The sequence below is a fragment of the Ovis canadensis genome, chromosome 1, assembly GCF_042477335.2.
Source record: "Ovis canadensis isolate MfBH-ARS-UI-01 breed Bighorn chromosome 1, ARS-UI_OviCan_v2, whole genome shotgun sequence".
Taxonomy (NCBI): domain Eukaryota; kingdom Metazoa; phylum Chordata; class Mammalia; order Artiodactyla; family Bovidae; genus Ovis; species Ovis canadensis.
The window spans coordinates 31,778,588-31,792,711 of record NC_091245.1 but is presented as its reverse complement, the minus strand read 5'-3'; the positions used below and the strand labels follow the sequence as shown (position 1 = coordinate 31,792,711).

At 46.8% G+C, this 14,124-nt stretch overlaps 1 protein-coding gene across 2 annotated transcripts in view; it reads left to right on the top strand.

Annotated features, from left to right (window-relative positions):
* Positions 1-13,157, top strand: part of PLPP3 (phospholipid phosphatase 3) — an 87,836-nt gene extending 74,679 nt beyond the window's left edge. The window contains exon 6 of one of the 2 annotated variants that reach the window (XM_069592655.1): positions 12,060-13,157. In XM_069592655.1, the coding sequence (XP_069448756.1) occupies positions 12,060-12,185 (126 nt within the window). In that variant the 3' untranslated portion in view covers positions 12,186-13,157. The remainder of the gene's footprint in view (positions 1-12,059) is intronic. The other variant, XM_069592664.1, reaches the window with a different exon arrangement.
* Positions 13,158-14,124: the final 967 nt, after the last annotated feature.

Here is a 14,124-nt window from a genome sequence, read left to right as displayed (position 1 = left end):
ATTAAAATCTCCTGCACCCCCAATTAAAAAAATTGAAAGATTGGGGGTGGGGGTCCTTGATAGCCTTCCTGTCTTTTATAGAGCACGTTGTACTACGTACAATGGGACAAAGTGTATGGGAGGACCAAGGTTTATTTTCGAGAAGGGAAATGAGGGGTCTGACTTTTATCCTGTTTGGCTCTGGCAGGCTGGAGCACTGGATAGGAATTTGGTGCGAGCATTTGTCAAGCACCTACTCTGTGTTGCTCTATTCTAGATTCTTTACTCATCGGCTCCTGTTAAGGTACATGAAGCCATTGGAGACTATAGTCATTTTACAGATGAGGTAACTGAGACTCAGAGAGATGACTCAGGTCATCCAAGATAAGAGTTCCTGGGGATGCTCAAAGCTGTGCCCTCTGGGATTGGCAAGGAGGCGTGGTCACCTGAGCCAAAGTAGCCAGCTGCTTCCAGAGCAGAATTTAAGGGTGTCAGGGGCCTTCCCAAGCCTTTAGGCTGCTCTAGTTGCTGCTTTCAGTTTGTTAGCCTGTTTTATAGTGTAAAGATGGCTTAGAAAAGGGTTGTAAGCATTTTTCCCTGTCCCACTTAGCTCTGAGCACATGAGGGTAGGGACTCAATATTTATCATTTTTCTCCCAGTGCCTGACTCCCAGCTTAGTCCTCAGGAGCCTGTGGTCCTAACTGGTTCAGGATTCCAGCACCAAGTGAGCCATTTCATATAAGCTACTCAAAGAGGCCAGAGCAAGGTGTGGGATCAGCCTAGGAGCTTGAGAATGCTCAACTGGGGATAAAGAAGGCAGTGTGTTATTTTCCATCATAAGAAGTATGAGGAAGACAGAAACAAAACTCAGGATGCCAGGATGAGCTAGAGATGGGTCTGGGGAACTAAGAAGAGGGGACAGGAAGGTGGATGAAAGGCATCTGCCTTACAGGTTTTGCCGCACCTCTTATCAGGTGCTTTCTTGGAGTTGTACCAGGTAGCTTGCAGCCTAGGCAGGAGCCTGTGGTCTCTGCCCTGCTGTGTCTCATAGCAGAACTTGGTCCCAAGAAACAAAGCTGCCCAGGCACATCCCAGGCAAAGCCATATTCTCTTCTCACCCATAAATGTGGCTGATTTGAATGGATCTTGACACAGAGGCATCACTTGAGACTGGTTAGGAGGACCAAGAAGAGGCAGCCCAATAAGGTACAAGGCCACTTCCCAGGGGGCCAAGGAATGTATAAGCCATTTCCCACCCTTGCCAATAGTCTCCTGAGCCAAGCTTCAATGCGCCCCCAGTGACAAGGGCATCACATTTGCTCACATGCATGGAAAGCTCATGTGCAGCTACTATGTTAAGCACTTTACACTGATCAACTCCAGTGCCCAGAAAACCCTACACCCTTCACTGTCCTCACTAAAGAGATGAGGAAACGGACTAAGAAGGATGAAGTAACACAGAGAAAGGGTAGAAGGGTACAGGGTCGACTCCAGGCAGTTCAGCAGGGCCAGCTCTGAAGATCCCAGCCTCTGGTAAGACCTCATCTCCCACTCCTGTCACACCCGCTCCCCTCAGATTTTTCGGAACCCTGAGGTCCTGTCTTAGACAGACAGCTGTCCCCTTCTGATGGAGCACAGTTTCAGTCTCACTCCGTCGTTGAAGACACCTGTGTTACTTTTCCGTGTCGCTGCTCTAACAAATTGTCACAAACTTAGTAGCTTAGAACAACACAGATTAATTTTCTTAGAGTTCTTGAGTTCTGAATTCCAGAATGCATCTCACTGGGCTAAAATTGACATGTTGCAGAGTTGCATTCCTTCCGGAAGATCTGGGGAGAGTCTCAAATACCAATGATTGCTTGACATTTCCAGCTTCCAGAGGCTGCTTGCATTCTTTGGCTTGTGGTCACTTCTCCATCCTCGTAACCAGCAGCGTAGCATCTTCATCTCTCTTTCAGACTCTCTGGCCTCTGATCCCATCAGCACATCTTCTGTGTTTCTGACTCTCCTGCCTTCCTCTTTTGAGGGCCCCTGTGATTACATTGGGCCCACCTGGATAATATAGGATCATCTTCCCATCTTGATATTCTTAACTTAGTCACATCTGCAAAGTCCATTTTGCCATGTAGCATAACGTATTCGCAGGTCCTGGGGATTAGGGACCTGGGCATCGTTGGGGGTGGCATTGTTTAGTTTACCACATTTTCTCTTCTGCCTTTTCTGAAGACAGTTGCTTAACTTTCTTCTAATGGTGCCGTGGCCCCTTGAATGTTTTCCACTATGACATTCAGCCTGGTTCTGTCATAATTATTCAAATGTCTGTCTCCCCAAGTAGCCTTATGGGTACCTTGATGGCTTAACCCTTGGTTGTTCATTCTCAGTGCCTAGTGCTATAGCTGACACACAATAGCTGCTTGATAAGCATTGGTTAAAGAATGAGTGATGTTAAATTGGGACTTTCAGCAAGATACTTCTCCCTGAGCCTGGTTTCCTCATCTATGAATTGATCTTGGAAGCCCTTTAGCTCCATGACCTTCTCCCACAGAGATTCCGAGGCTCAGTCAACTTTGGGCTTTGTTGTAACTGAGCTGGATTTGCCTTCTTGGGACTTTCAGGTGGCTCAGCGGTAAACAATCCACCTGCCAATGCAGGAGACACAGGAGATGCGAGTTCTATCCCTGGGTCTGGAAGATCCCCTGGAAAGTGGCCATGGCAACCCACTGCAATATTTGTGCCTAGAAAAGTTCATGCACAGAGGATCCTTAGGGGCTGCAGTCCATGGGGTCACAGAGTTGGACACAGCTGAGCGCATATGCAGAGAGAGACCTGCCTTCTCAGACAGAACCGTCTCTGCAGTGTCCATGGAGATGGCCTGTACTGGGGACCACAGCATATCTTTAATGTCCCAAGGGTTACAACACATCACTCCAGAATGTGGGCTCAGCCACTGCAGAGCCTTGAGCAATAGGCTATGACAGCCAAGCACTTGACCTGGGTCTTGAGAGTAAGTCCTGTCTATCTTACAAAGACAGGACTTTGCTGTCTTACACAGCGAAAAGACATGTCTAGACAAAAGTCACATGCCAAACAGGAGAGGGTTCGGTTTCCTCCCCCACTGCTTGGTAGTTGAACTCTTTCCAGAGGAGGGCGGCAATGGTGCCCATCACAGACAAAAAACCTACACGGCATCGTGGACTAAACACGGAGACACAGACATATGGGATCCGAAGGGCAGGCACACTGATGTACACCTTCACACGTGTGGATGCAGGTGCGTGGCACAGAGGCACATGGTCAGACCCAGTTGTACATAGACAGTCATCCATCCTCTTCCTGTCACCAGCTCTCAGAACCACGGATACACAGATAGGCCAAGGCAAACACAGGCACATGCTCACCGTCCCCTCTCTCTCATACACACAGACACACACACAGTCACCGCTCCCAAGATTTGAACTCTACAGCTGGGCTCAGCATTCCCACCCTTGGAGTAACCCAGGGACCCGGATGAAGCGACAGACAGTGGGTTCATTTCCTGTCTGGTGACAACTTGCCTATCTGGCCACCTCCTCCCTGACCCTCCAACAGATGGCAAATTACGGGGCCCTGGGAGGGGTCAGGGCAGGGCCAGGCCGCCGTTGCTGTGGTGCAGCAGAGGAAGCAGCTGCTCGTGAATTTCATAAACACGCGGCAGAGTCTTTCCTGGTTTTCCTCTCGTGGGGGGTGTGGCTCAGCCCGCCATCGCTCTTTTGTGTGCTGCTGTCTTCCTCCAGGATGTAGGCAAGGGCAGGGGTGTTCTTTGTCTCTGCCTCAGAGAGCTGACCTTGAGGGAGGAGGCAAACGAGGATGTGAATGGAAGAATTCAGTGATGACAGCCTCCCCAGAGGAAACCGGGGTGCAGAGAGAGGGCGACACACCTGAGGACACATGGTGGCAGAGTAGGAACCAGATCTCGGCTCTCCTGGTCTTATCTTAAAAGATTAAACTAGGAAACCCCAACCATGTGCAGTCTATGCCATGAAGTTGTGGGATGATCGCCTTCTGTACCGGGAGATTTCCGTCTGTTTCCACTGGATTTGTTCCCTGCTGCCCAGGCACAGGGAATGCATGAAATAACCTCCTGAATCTCTGACCTTGCAAAAGCCTTGCTGTTTGTCCAGAAGCTCTGGGATGATCTCGCCACTCTGGGCCCCCATTCTCAGATGGGCAGGGGTGGCATAGGTGTGAGAGAGAGAAGAAAGCAGAGGCAAAGGTAAGCTCTGCCCCTCAGTAGAGAATGACAGTTTGCAGAGTCATTCTATTGGGTTGGCTGACATGTTCATTCAGGTTCTTCCGTAAGATAAAATCTCCTTTCTTATTCCCCTGCTGAGATCAATGGGGTGGATGCAAGGCCGACTCGGAAGGGGGGAGTTGTATTCTCACCACTTAGTTAGATATATTGGCCAAGTTACTTCCTCTCAGCTGCCTCTTCCCATCCCACCAGGTAGGGATGGTACGTCTTAACACACAACCTCATCTTTGGATTGGGGAGTCAGTGAATTAAAGATGCGTCATGCTGGCACATGCAGCGCATTGATTGAATGTGTATTCCGTGTTAAGTATGATGCTTCATTTTAAATATTCACAAGCTGAAAAGAGTTGGTCCTTAAAGAGCTTATGGTTCAGTGGTTTCCCAACCGCAGTCCGTAATAAGAAATACACTGTGCATCACAACCCATGAGAGTCAACTGTGCATGCATGCTCAGCTGTGTGTCCAACTGTTTGTGACCCCATAGACTGTAGCCCACCAGCCTCCTCTGTCCATGGAATTTTCCGGACAAGAATACTGGAGTGGGTAGCCATTCCCTCCTTCAGGGGATCTTCCTGACCCAGGGATTGAACCCATGTCTGTCTCCTGCATTGGCAGGCAGATTATTTATTGCTGAGCCACCTGGAAAGCCTAATAGAGGCACTGACGCATAACTAAAATATTTCACAAAATAAGACACTTACTGTAGGTGATACAGTCTAATGTTTTAAATCTAACCTTTAAAATGCTGGTTCCTGGGATTCTCCAGGCAAGAACACTGGAGTGGGTTGCCATTTCCTTCTCTAATGCATGAAAGTGAAAAGTGAAAGTGAAGTCGCTCAGTCGTGCCTGACTCTTAGCGACCCCATGGACTGCAGCCTACCAGGCTCCTCCATCCATGGGATTTTCCAGGCAAGAGTACTGGAGTGGGTTGCCATTGCCTTCTCCGAAAATGCTGGTAGTGACCACCTAATAAATTAATGTCATAATTTATCAATGACTTGCACTGTGCAGTTTAAAACACGCTGCTCTAGTGGGAAGGACATAAAACACCCAGTGCAGTAGACGGGCAGAGCCATTAGGATGGGCTCGTCTCCTGGGGACAGTGGGGCCACAAGAAGGGGAGTGCTCCTTTTTCTTGAAGGTGATGGAAGTCTGGAAAGAACTCCTAGAGTAGGAGAATATTGAGCAGTGTATAGGTATTTTCTCTGAGATACGAAAGATAAGGAAGGACATTTCATGTAGGAGGAATAACACAAAGACATGGGGATGGATGTGTATATGGCGTAACCTGTGACCCTAAAAATTTCAGAATGATGGAACATGTGGGATGCTTGGGAGAAGTCAGTTATAGTAGCCTCCTTTGCCCTTTCCACTTCAAGGGGTGGCATTTCTGGAAGTGGCCTTCTGCTTCCTCCAGTCTCTACAATTCTTGGGTACTATGTTCTTAAACTCTGGCTGATGCTGGATCTAGCATCCTAGTGACCAAGCGTCAGCTCTCTGGGTCCCCCTTACCAGCTACCCTCCTCTGTATTAACTGAGAAGTGCCCTCCTGTGAGGCTCTTTACAGGGTTCAGATGCCTGTCTCCTTCAGAACTGCCTATGACTTTCCTCCGCTGCTCCAAACCCTCTTTCTTTTCATGGGACTAATTTCCTTCATGACCCTCAGTCTTGATGATGGTCATGAAAGACAATGACTGAGGATTTGAAGACCCTTTCATAGGTATGAAGTGTTTTTACATGAATCCTTCCATTTAAGCCTTACAGAAACTGTAGGAAGGTAGATTTTTAAATAGCCATAGCACACAAGTGAAGGGCAGACCCATCATCTGAAATCACAAACCTCTTCATCTTGCACAAGTGCAAGCCTAGACAAGAGTGTGCATTGGCCTGGGTCACACAGCAGCAGCAATTTGGGGACTAGATCCCGTAGCCTGATGTCTTGTGTGACACTCTTTCTACCTCATCAAATTTCCACTCACATACACAAGGAAATTACTCAGTATGGACACTGGTAAGTTCCCAGGGCCCAAAAGTCACTGACACTGGCCTTGTTAACATCAGAAAGTAATTACCATAATAAAGTAACTCCTATTTAGTCAAAAGACAGGGCTGCCAAAGATGGCTTTTCTTTGCGTGTGTGCTCACTCACTCAGTCGTGTCAGATTCTTTTGCGACCCCATGGACTGTAGCTCGTTAGACTCCTCTGTCCATGGGATTTTCCAAACAAGAATACTGGAATGGGTTGCCATTTCCTCCTCCAGGGGAACTTCTGGACCGAGGGATCAAACCGTGTCCAGCATTGGCAGGTGGACTTCAGGTGTGAGGGTGAGCCAAGACCCAAGGCAAAGGATAATTATTCTGCAATCGGTGTGATTGTTTATTATGGTAGAGCAGGATGCTCGAAGGATATCCCAAGACCAAGGCATAGAGGGGTATGCAACAGGGACAGCCCATGGTTTCTAGCCTCACGAGGGGAGTGAGTGGACTAGATTTACTGAGGGTTACACATGCTGGGCTCTGAGCACAGCTCATTCCCTTGAGTAGCTTGTTGTCTGAAATCATGACATCACATTTAAAGCACTGCATCTGCACTGAAGTCTAGGCCTCATACTAAGATGGAAGGTCATTAAAAGTTCACTATGGGTACCGAAGAGAGCAGGTAAGAGCAGCTCAAGGAAGGGTTCATGGAGCCCCAGTGTACAGATAGGGGAGCTGCTCTCAAAGAGATTACAAGATGTCTAAGACACACAAGCCAGTGAATGGCAGGTCTAGCAGCCCATCTGATCGTCTGGAGCTTGGTGAGCTCTAGGCAGGAAGCCCCTCAACTGGGCGGGGCTGTGTCCTCTGGGGAGTGGCATATCAGAGCTGGTGAATGCTGGCAACACGGCACTGGAAGCGTCTTTCTTTTTGATTGGCTGACTCATTCCCTCCAAAAGCCCCAGAGATTATTAGACTTAGAGAGCAGATCCTATGTGTACTATGGAAAACTCCCATTTCACATGGCCTTCGTGTCTGACTTCAATCGATACAGGCTTTCACCTATTCATTCGTATTCTCGATCATTTCTATTTCCCCCTGATTTTTCTTGTTTCTACATCCTTCTCTTGTTTCTTTTCTTTCTACCCAAGAGGCTGGGGAAGAGAGGTGACTGGACGTGGGCAGGCACTGAACGCACAAGCCAGTGATCTCAGCTGTTTGCTATCAAGCCCCACTTGCACCTTTTGTGACACCACGTATTCCTTAAGTAAGCCTGAGGTATTGTATCCCTCATTTAGGTATTTTGCTGAAAGTGGCAGAACTTGGATTTGAAGACAAATCTGCCCTACTCCCAAGAGCAAAGCCTGTTACCGGTGCTGCATGTATAGGATGAGGAGTGGGAGATGGTGACCCATTGGCACAGTAATAAGAGTCACCGTTTATATAAGGAGACCCCTGTATATTTCTCATCTCATCACCTCCAGTGGGATTCCTCCAGCCTGGAGTTGTCATGTTTGTGTGTAGCCTTGCTCTGGATGGAAGGACTACATTGTCCTGAGTGCTTGCCTGAATCAGATCACCATACCCTCAGATTAAGATCCTCTCTGACTCAGGAGGTCAGAACCATATCTGTAAGCCAATGTCAGAGGGAGCCAGACTATTAGAAGACAGAGGAAAGCAGAACTACAATTCCCCCCCCCCCCAGGATAGTCACCCAAAGAGAGTTTTGATGGGAACAAGTGTAAGATTTCTAGAGTTGAAAACAAGACTAAGAAGAGAAACATAGGTCCCCCTGCACACACATCCACCCACATAAATATGCACACCTCTCTTAACCGCAGTTCTGGCCTCAGCCTTTCAAAAACCTGTCTTGCCTTCTTTGTCTTCACTGCGTGATGGTTGCACAGGACTCATCGTCTCCTTTTCTGCAACAGTGTCCTGACCAGTATCCCTGCTTTCAGGAGCCCAGCTCCCTTTCTGATGCCTTCTTCTTAGATAATCGTGATCTTAATGCAGGTCTCCCCACTGCGCTGCTTTCCTGCTTCAGCCTTGACTGTGGCTCCTCAGGCTGTGTCATACTCCTTCTTAAGATCTGGCGCCCCCTCCAGCCCCCCTCACCGCTCGGCCCTCCCTATGCTGAGCTTCCCGCAGCTCCCGGACTTGCTGGGCTCCCTCACCCCCTCTGCATGTGCTACTCCCTTTGCCTAGAACATTCCTGGCGTTCACCACCTGGCTCCCTCCTACTTATCCTTCAAAGCGAAGCTCAAATAGACCACCTCTGGGGGAAGCTTTCTCAGCCCCTCTTCCCTCCCCTTCATCCTGGGTTAGATGTCGTGTTCTCTGTACTGCTTTAACACCCTGGCTTCCCTCTATCATAATCCTAAACCACGCTATTGTATTGCTCTATTTACCTGGATCTCTCCCTCATTGACCTGTGAGCTCTTAAAGGGCAAAGAATTCTGTCTTCTGTATAATTATCTTTATCATCTCAGGGCTTGGAACAGAGCAGATGTTCAATAAGTGTTTACTGATGGTGCTTTTCAAAAAGGCAATTTATGAAATGCAGAGAAGAGGAGAATAGGAATTGAAAGCATATGCTCAGGGCGAGAGATCTTAGAACTCTTAGTGGTGCTTGGCACATCGATTTTGTTTGCTGAGACTGTTGTCTGCTGGTACTTTCCCATGGCAGAGAAGTTCTGTGCAGTGGGCTATGGGCTGGGAGGGGGTTTGTCCCACACACCTGGGGTAGTCACCTAATTTGTACAGACCTTTCACAGCCTGGGCTTCTGGGTTTTCTTTCTGGGTGGAAATCATCTTCTGTGGAAAACAGAACTGCTCCAGGACAAAAAGTTTTCAGTTTTTCTAGTCCTTTTTGTGTTCTGCTGCTCAAGCATGAAGAAGACAGAGCCCTGTTTGAGTCTCAACAGAATCATGTTTCATGATCCCCAAAAAAGTGTTTGTTGTAACTTCAAGCCACGCGGAAGGTGAAATATAGCTTACAGGGGGATCCTGCTGGACCAGAGTCTACTTTTCATCCTGCTGTGGGGCTGTGTGCAGTTGGTGTGGAAGGATTCGATCCCCCTGAGGTCTGTAAGAGTTCTACGTGGTGAGAAGATCCAAGGCCAGAGTGCCTGCTTCCAGTAGGGAGAAATGTAGAATTTCGACACCAAACATTTTATAAGCTCCTACTATATGCAAGGTTCAATGCAGTGTGCAGGGGATGCAGGATGATTGGGATTGGACTCCATCCTTAAGAAGCCTCCTATCAGAAGAAAGGCTGATGAGCAAAGTTTTGCAGACACAAGAGCACATGGCTTACTCTAGGCCCAGATATGACTCTGGTTCCCAGACAAGGTACACCTTTTATTGAACTATGTGCCAAACACAGGTTTAGAATTCTTATCAAGTACTTTCTCGCCTTTAACCTTCATTTCATTCTTATCTCGCAGTTAGGAAACGGAAACTTTTAATATGTATTGGGTGTGAGCTCAGGAAATTAAATTGGGAAATCAGCCAGTAGACAGAGGTGGTGTCAGGATCTTGAAGGGAGGGATGTTTGTTTGACGGTGTCCTCTACTCTCTTTGCCCTCAGTAGATGGCATGCAGGCTGGAAGAAAGATCTCTAAGAAATGAGATCAGTAAGAGCCTTTATTTGGTGAGGCTCGCTGCTGGGCTAGAGGAAGTGGAGTTGAGAGCCAGCAGTGGAGGGACTGACTGAAACCTCTTTCTTGGGGACAGAGAGAAGGAGGAAAGAGAAGGTAATTTCCAGGTAGCCATGAGGACATAGGTTATACACCTGTCAGAGAAGAGTTGAAAAGTTTTATTGATCTCTACATTTAACTGTGTTTGTTCAGATTTCCTTATACTGAGGCATCTGAAAACCCCCTTCCCCACTTTTTGGTAGAATTCCCAGGCAGGGCAGCCTCAGGCCTCCTGGCAGGACTGAACAGACCTTTTCTCTCCTGAGTCTCAACTTGTCCCTGGCTACGAGACACACCTTCCTGTGCCACGGCTCTCACTGTTCACACCTCCTTAGAAAATGAGACAAAATGTTTAATTTTTTCCTTTGCAAAGGGTCCATTCAATTGCACTCAGAATGTAAATGTTTTCAAATGTTCCATTTCTTGACTAATATTTCACTTTCTTTTTTCTTTTTTTTCACTTTCTTATAACTTAAGAAATTGTCTGGCCCTTCTTATTTTTTTTCAACAAAGGAATGATAAAATGCTTGAGTAGGTCATCTATGAAATGGGTACAAAAACTCAAAATGTACAAAGGATTTTGTGGTGGCTAGTAAGCCACTGTTTCCTTTTTGGTCTTCTAGTCACTGAGTTCTCCCAAGGTAACCAGTGTCCAGTGATAACCAGCATCCCCAGTGATTTTGGTTGCATTTTGCTGATGACTGTATCACTAGAGAGAACACTGTGGAAATTGGTTCAACAAAGGATACAAGTCCCTTCTGTGGCCAGGCTCTGGCTGTTACAGCCTTGGTGTTGGTGCAGTCTTACTAAGAACTTCATTTTTTTTTTTTTTTTTTTTTGCCTGTAATGTGTCCAGAATGAAGTCACAGGGCTGTCCTTATTAGTGAGTGCATTACCATCTTCAGGACAAAGACGCTTCCATCCAGAAAGCTGTTAGATGTAGGAACTTTGAAGTGTTTTAGTCCCCATTTCGAAACCCAGCCATATGTTTCCTATTAAATTACATGACTGACAGCTGCCTCTTACAGTTACTTAGTACAGACTCCTGTTGCTAAGTTGCTCAAATGGGGATCTGGGTATTTATTTTCTCACCTAATACAAAGCATAAATTTCTCTTACTTGGGTAACTGAGCAAGTTCTTGAATCTTTCATCATAAGCTAATTGAGGCAGAAACTCTGCCTAAGCCATCCTTATACACTAGTGAGTAAGCACTCAGTAAACGTTTCTCAGTGATTCTAAGACGACTTAGTGAGGTCATATGCTCAGAAGGAGGAAGGAGGTTGGGAATGAGTGATAGGAGAGTTTTCATTGACCTTTCCTCCGGGTTAGTTGCTGACTCCTTCAGCCAAGAGACCCTGGCTTCTTGACCTCCATCAGCTTGTTGACATCACTGGGCTTTCAGGAAAAAGTGATCATGACTACTTCCTTGCTCCAGTGCCTGCTGATAGGAATTCATATTGGCTGATCTCTTTGGGTTACACCCTAGATTCCTTTGTGAGGAAAGGGAAAGTATTGAGGACTAATGATGGTGACTAATGCTTCCTTTGTTTGAGAACTTATCTTTCACTGCTGTTCATTTACCTTGAGAAATAAGGAAGTGGGGCATGTAGATAGGGAGCATTGGACTGAGAGCCCATGGATATGAGGTCTGCTCCTACCCTGGCTGTGCAACTTTGGGCCTGTCACTACCCTTCTCTGGACCTCAGTTTCCCTCTCTGTGCAATAAGAATTGGACTCTGTGGTCTCCATGTTGTTGTGTGTTTAGTTGCTCAGTCGTGTCCGACTCTTTGCAACCCTTTGGCCTGTAGCCGCCTAGACTGCTCTGTCCATAGGATTTTTCAGGCAAGAATACTGGAATGAGTTGCCATTTCCTCCTCCAGGGAATCGTCTTGACTCAGGGATCCAACCCACGTCTCCTGTGTCTCCTGCATTGCAGGCAGATTCTTTACCTGCTGAGCCTTTGGGGAAGCCCGTAGTCTTTGTGGTCCTTCCCTATTTAAAGTTTGGGGGCCCCTTTTCCTAAAGTCCACACTCCTAGGATCTTCCCTTTGCCTGTCCCCAAGGCCCAAATATTAATGACTGATTGGGATCTCTGATTTTATGCTTCTAGGTTTTCTTCGTGTCTGACCTCTTCAAGACCAAGGCAACACTCTCCCTGCCTCCCTCTGCCATCAGGAAGGACATGCTTTCACCTGTGGACATTATCGACAGGAGCAATCACCACAACATGGTGTAGGTGCCACCCACCTCCTGAGCTGTTTTTGGAAATGACTGCTGACAGCAAGTTTTGCTGCTCTCCAATCTCATCAGACAGTAGAATGTAGGGAAAAACTTTTTGCCCGACTGATTTTTAAAAAGGAAAAAAAAAAAAAAAAAGTCTTACCTTGTGGCCTTCCAAAATAGGTAGCGTTCACCTATATGGAAACAACAGCAAACTAACAGCAAGTGCGGGAATCCTGGATATGCAGTTGGTTTAAGTGTTCATGTTCTAGTGAACACGGGCTTGTTCTGGAACAAACACTAAGACGATTTGAGTAGAGTCTGCTGGTCACCTTTGTGACCTGAGGAATTCCAGGCCTGTTGGGAAAGCTCACATTCACCTTGTAGCACATGACGCCAGAAATAGCACTGAATCAGCAAACTAGCCATTGGGGGCTCCCGTCTTGTGTCCACACCACTCGATTCTCCACTGTGATTCTGGTTCAGGAACCTTACTGGTCTGTTTGTTTTTGCTTTTAAATATAAGAAAAGAGCAGGTTTGCTCAGTCCAGAGATCAAATCCTGAATCCAGATTCCCAGTCATGAGGGCTCATCACTCACTTCCTCAGCCCATAGGCCAGCAACCACAGTCCCTCACTTACAGTGATTAGGTGACTCTTTGTGGATGAGTGAATTTCACAAATAGCACAATTTTGGAAGAGCTGGAGGGTTCAGGCCCTCCTGTGTCTTCTCTTGACGCACCATCCTGTGATGCTGAAGTGTCAGTTACAGGATGCTGATGTTGTGTACAGCAATCACCCGGGCACTGGCACACTCAAGTAGTGATGATTAGCTTCGGCTACTGCTTTCTCCCTGGAAACCCTTGCTGGGTGCCCACCGGGATGGCCTCTGAGGGCCTGGAGACGAGCACAGATGTGGTCTGCCATCAGCTGATGGAAAGCAGCCTTCCATGCAAGAGATGGAGGAACGAAGAGGGCAGAATGAAAAATGAAGCAACCCTTTGGCTACTCACAGTCTGAATGAGCCAGAGTAGCAGACAGTCTCCTATCCCAGAGGCAGCCCTTCCAGATAACGGAGCTGACAGGGGCAGGGTCTCTGGGGGAGCCACTCTTGCTAAGCTGTGTAAAGCACTATTGTCTTGGGGTCGATCTCTAGGGCAGTGTTTGGTAGGTTCTGCTGGGCAGAACACGTGGGTTAAATCTCCGTAGAGTTTCCTCATCCTCTCTCCATAAGTGTCCTTCCAAGCAAGGTCCCATTTGAGGCAGCAGTCAGGGACCGCTTCTACTGAACCTTTGAGGAAAGGAGGAAGGAAGAAATGCTTTCAGATCTCGGATGCACACCTTTCAAAGGGCTAAATGTAACCACATGGGTCAACCACATGCACAGCCTTACTACAGAAGCCGTCCTTTCATTTCAACTTATAGCAAGCTATGATTTTTATATATAAATATTATATAAATAATGTATAAAACATTAAAAGTTAACTATGTAAAATATTATTTCTGAAACAATTTTAGCTATATCCACTATGATTATAAACTGTGTCTCGACCTGTGTTATTTACATTAGCTGCTTAAAAAAGCATGGAATTTAATTTTTTTTAATATCAACTAAAATACCGTAGTTCTGTGGTAGATGTTTTTACAATGAAAGAAATAACTGCAACTAGAGAAAACTGTATAAAAACATTGAATTGCCAGTATTTTTGTAAGGTTCCATTTTGTAAAGAGAATAATATTCAAAGACTTTTGTAGAATACAAAGTGAAAACTTGTATCTGCGAAACTATACGTGTATTAAATGTGCTTTTTAAATAAAAGCTCATAACAACTAAGGAGGGAGCTGGAGACTTGGAATAGTTGAGGGGGGTTGGTCTCAGTGGTAGGGGGCTGGGAGGAGGCCATACTCCTTCATGGGCTCCCCTCCCCCGCCAGGCACCACCGTGGGATTCTCTCC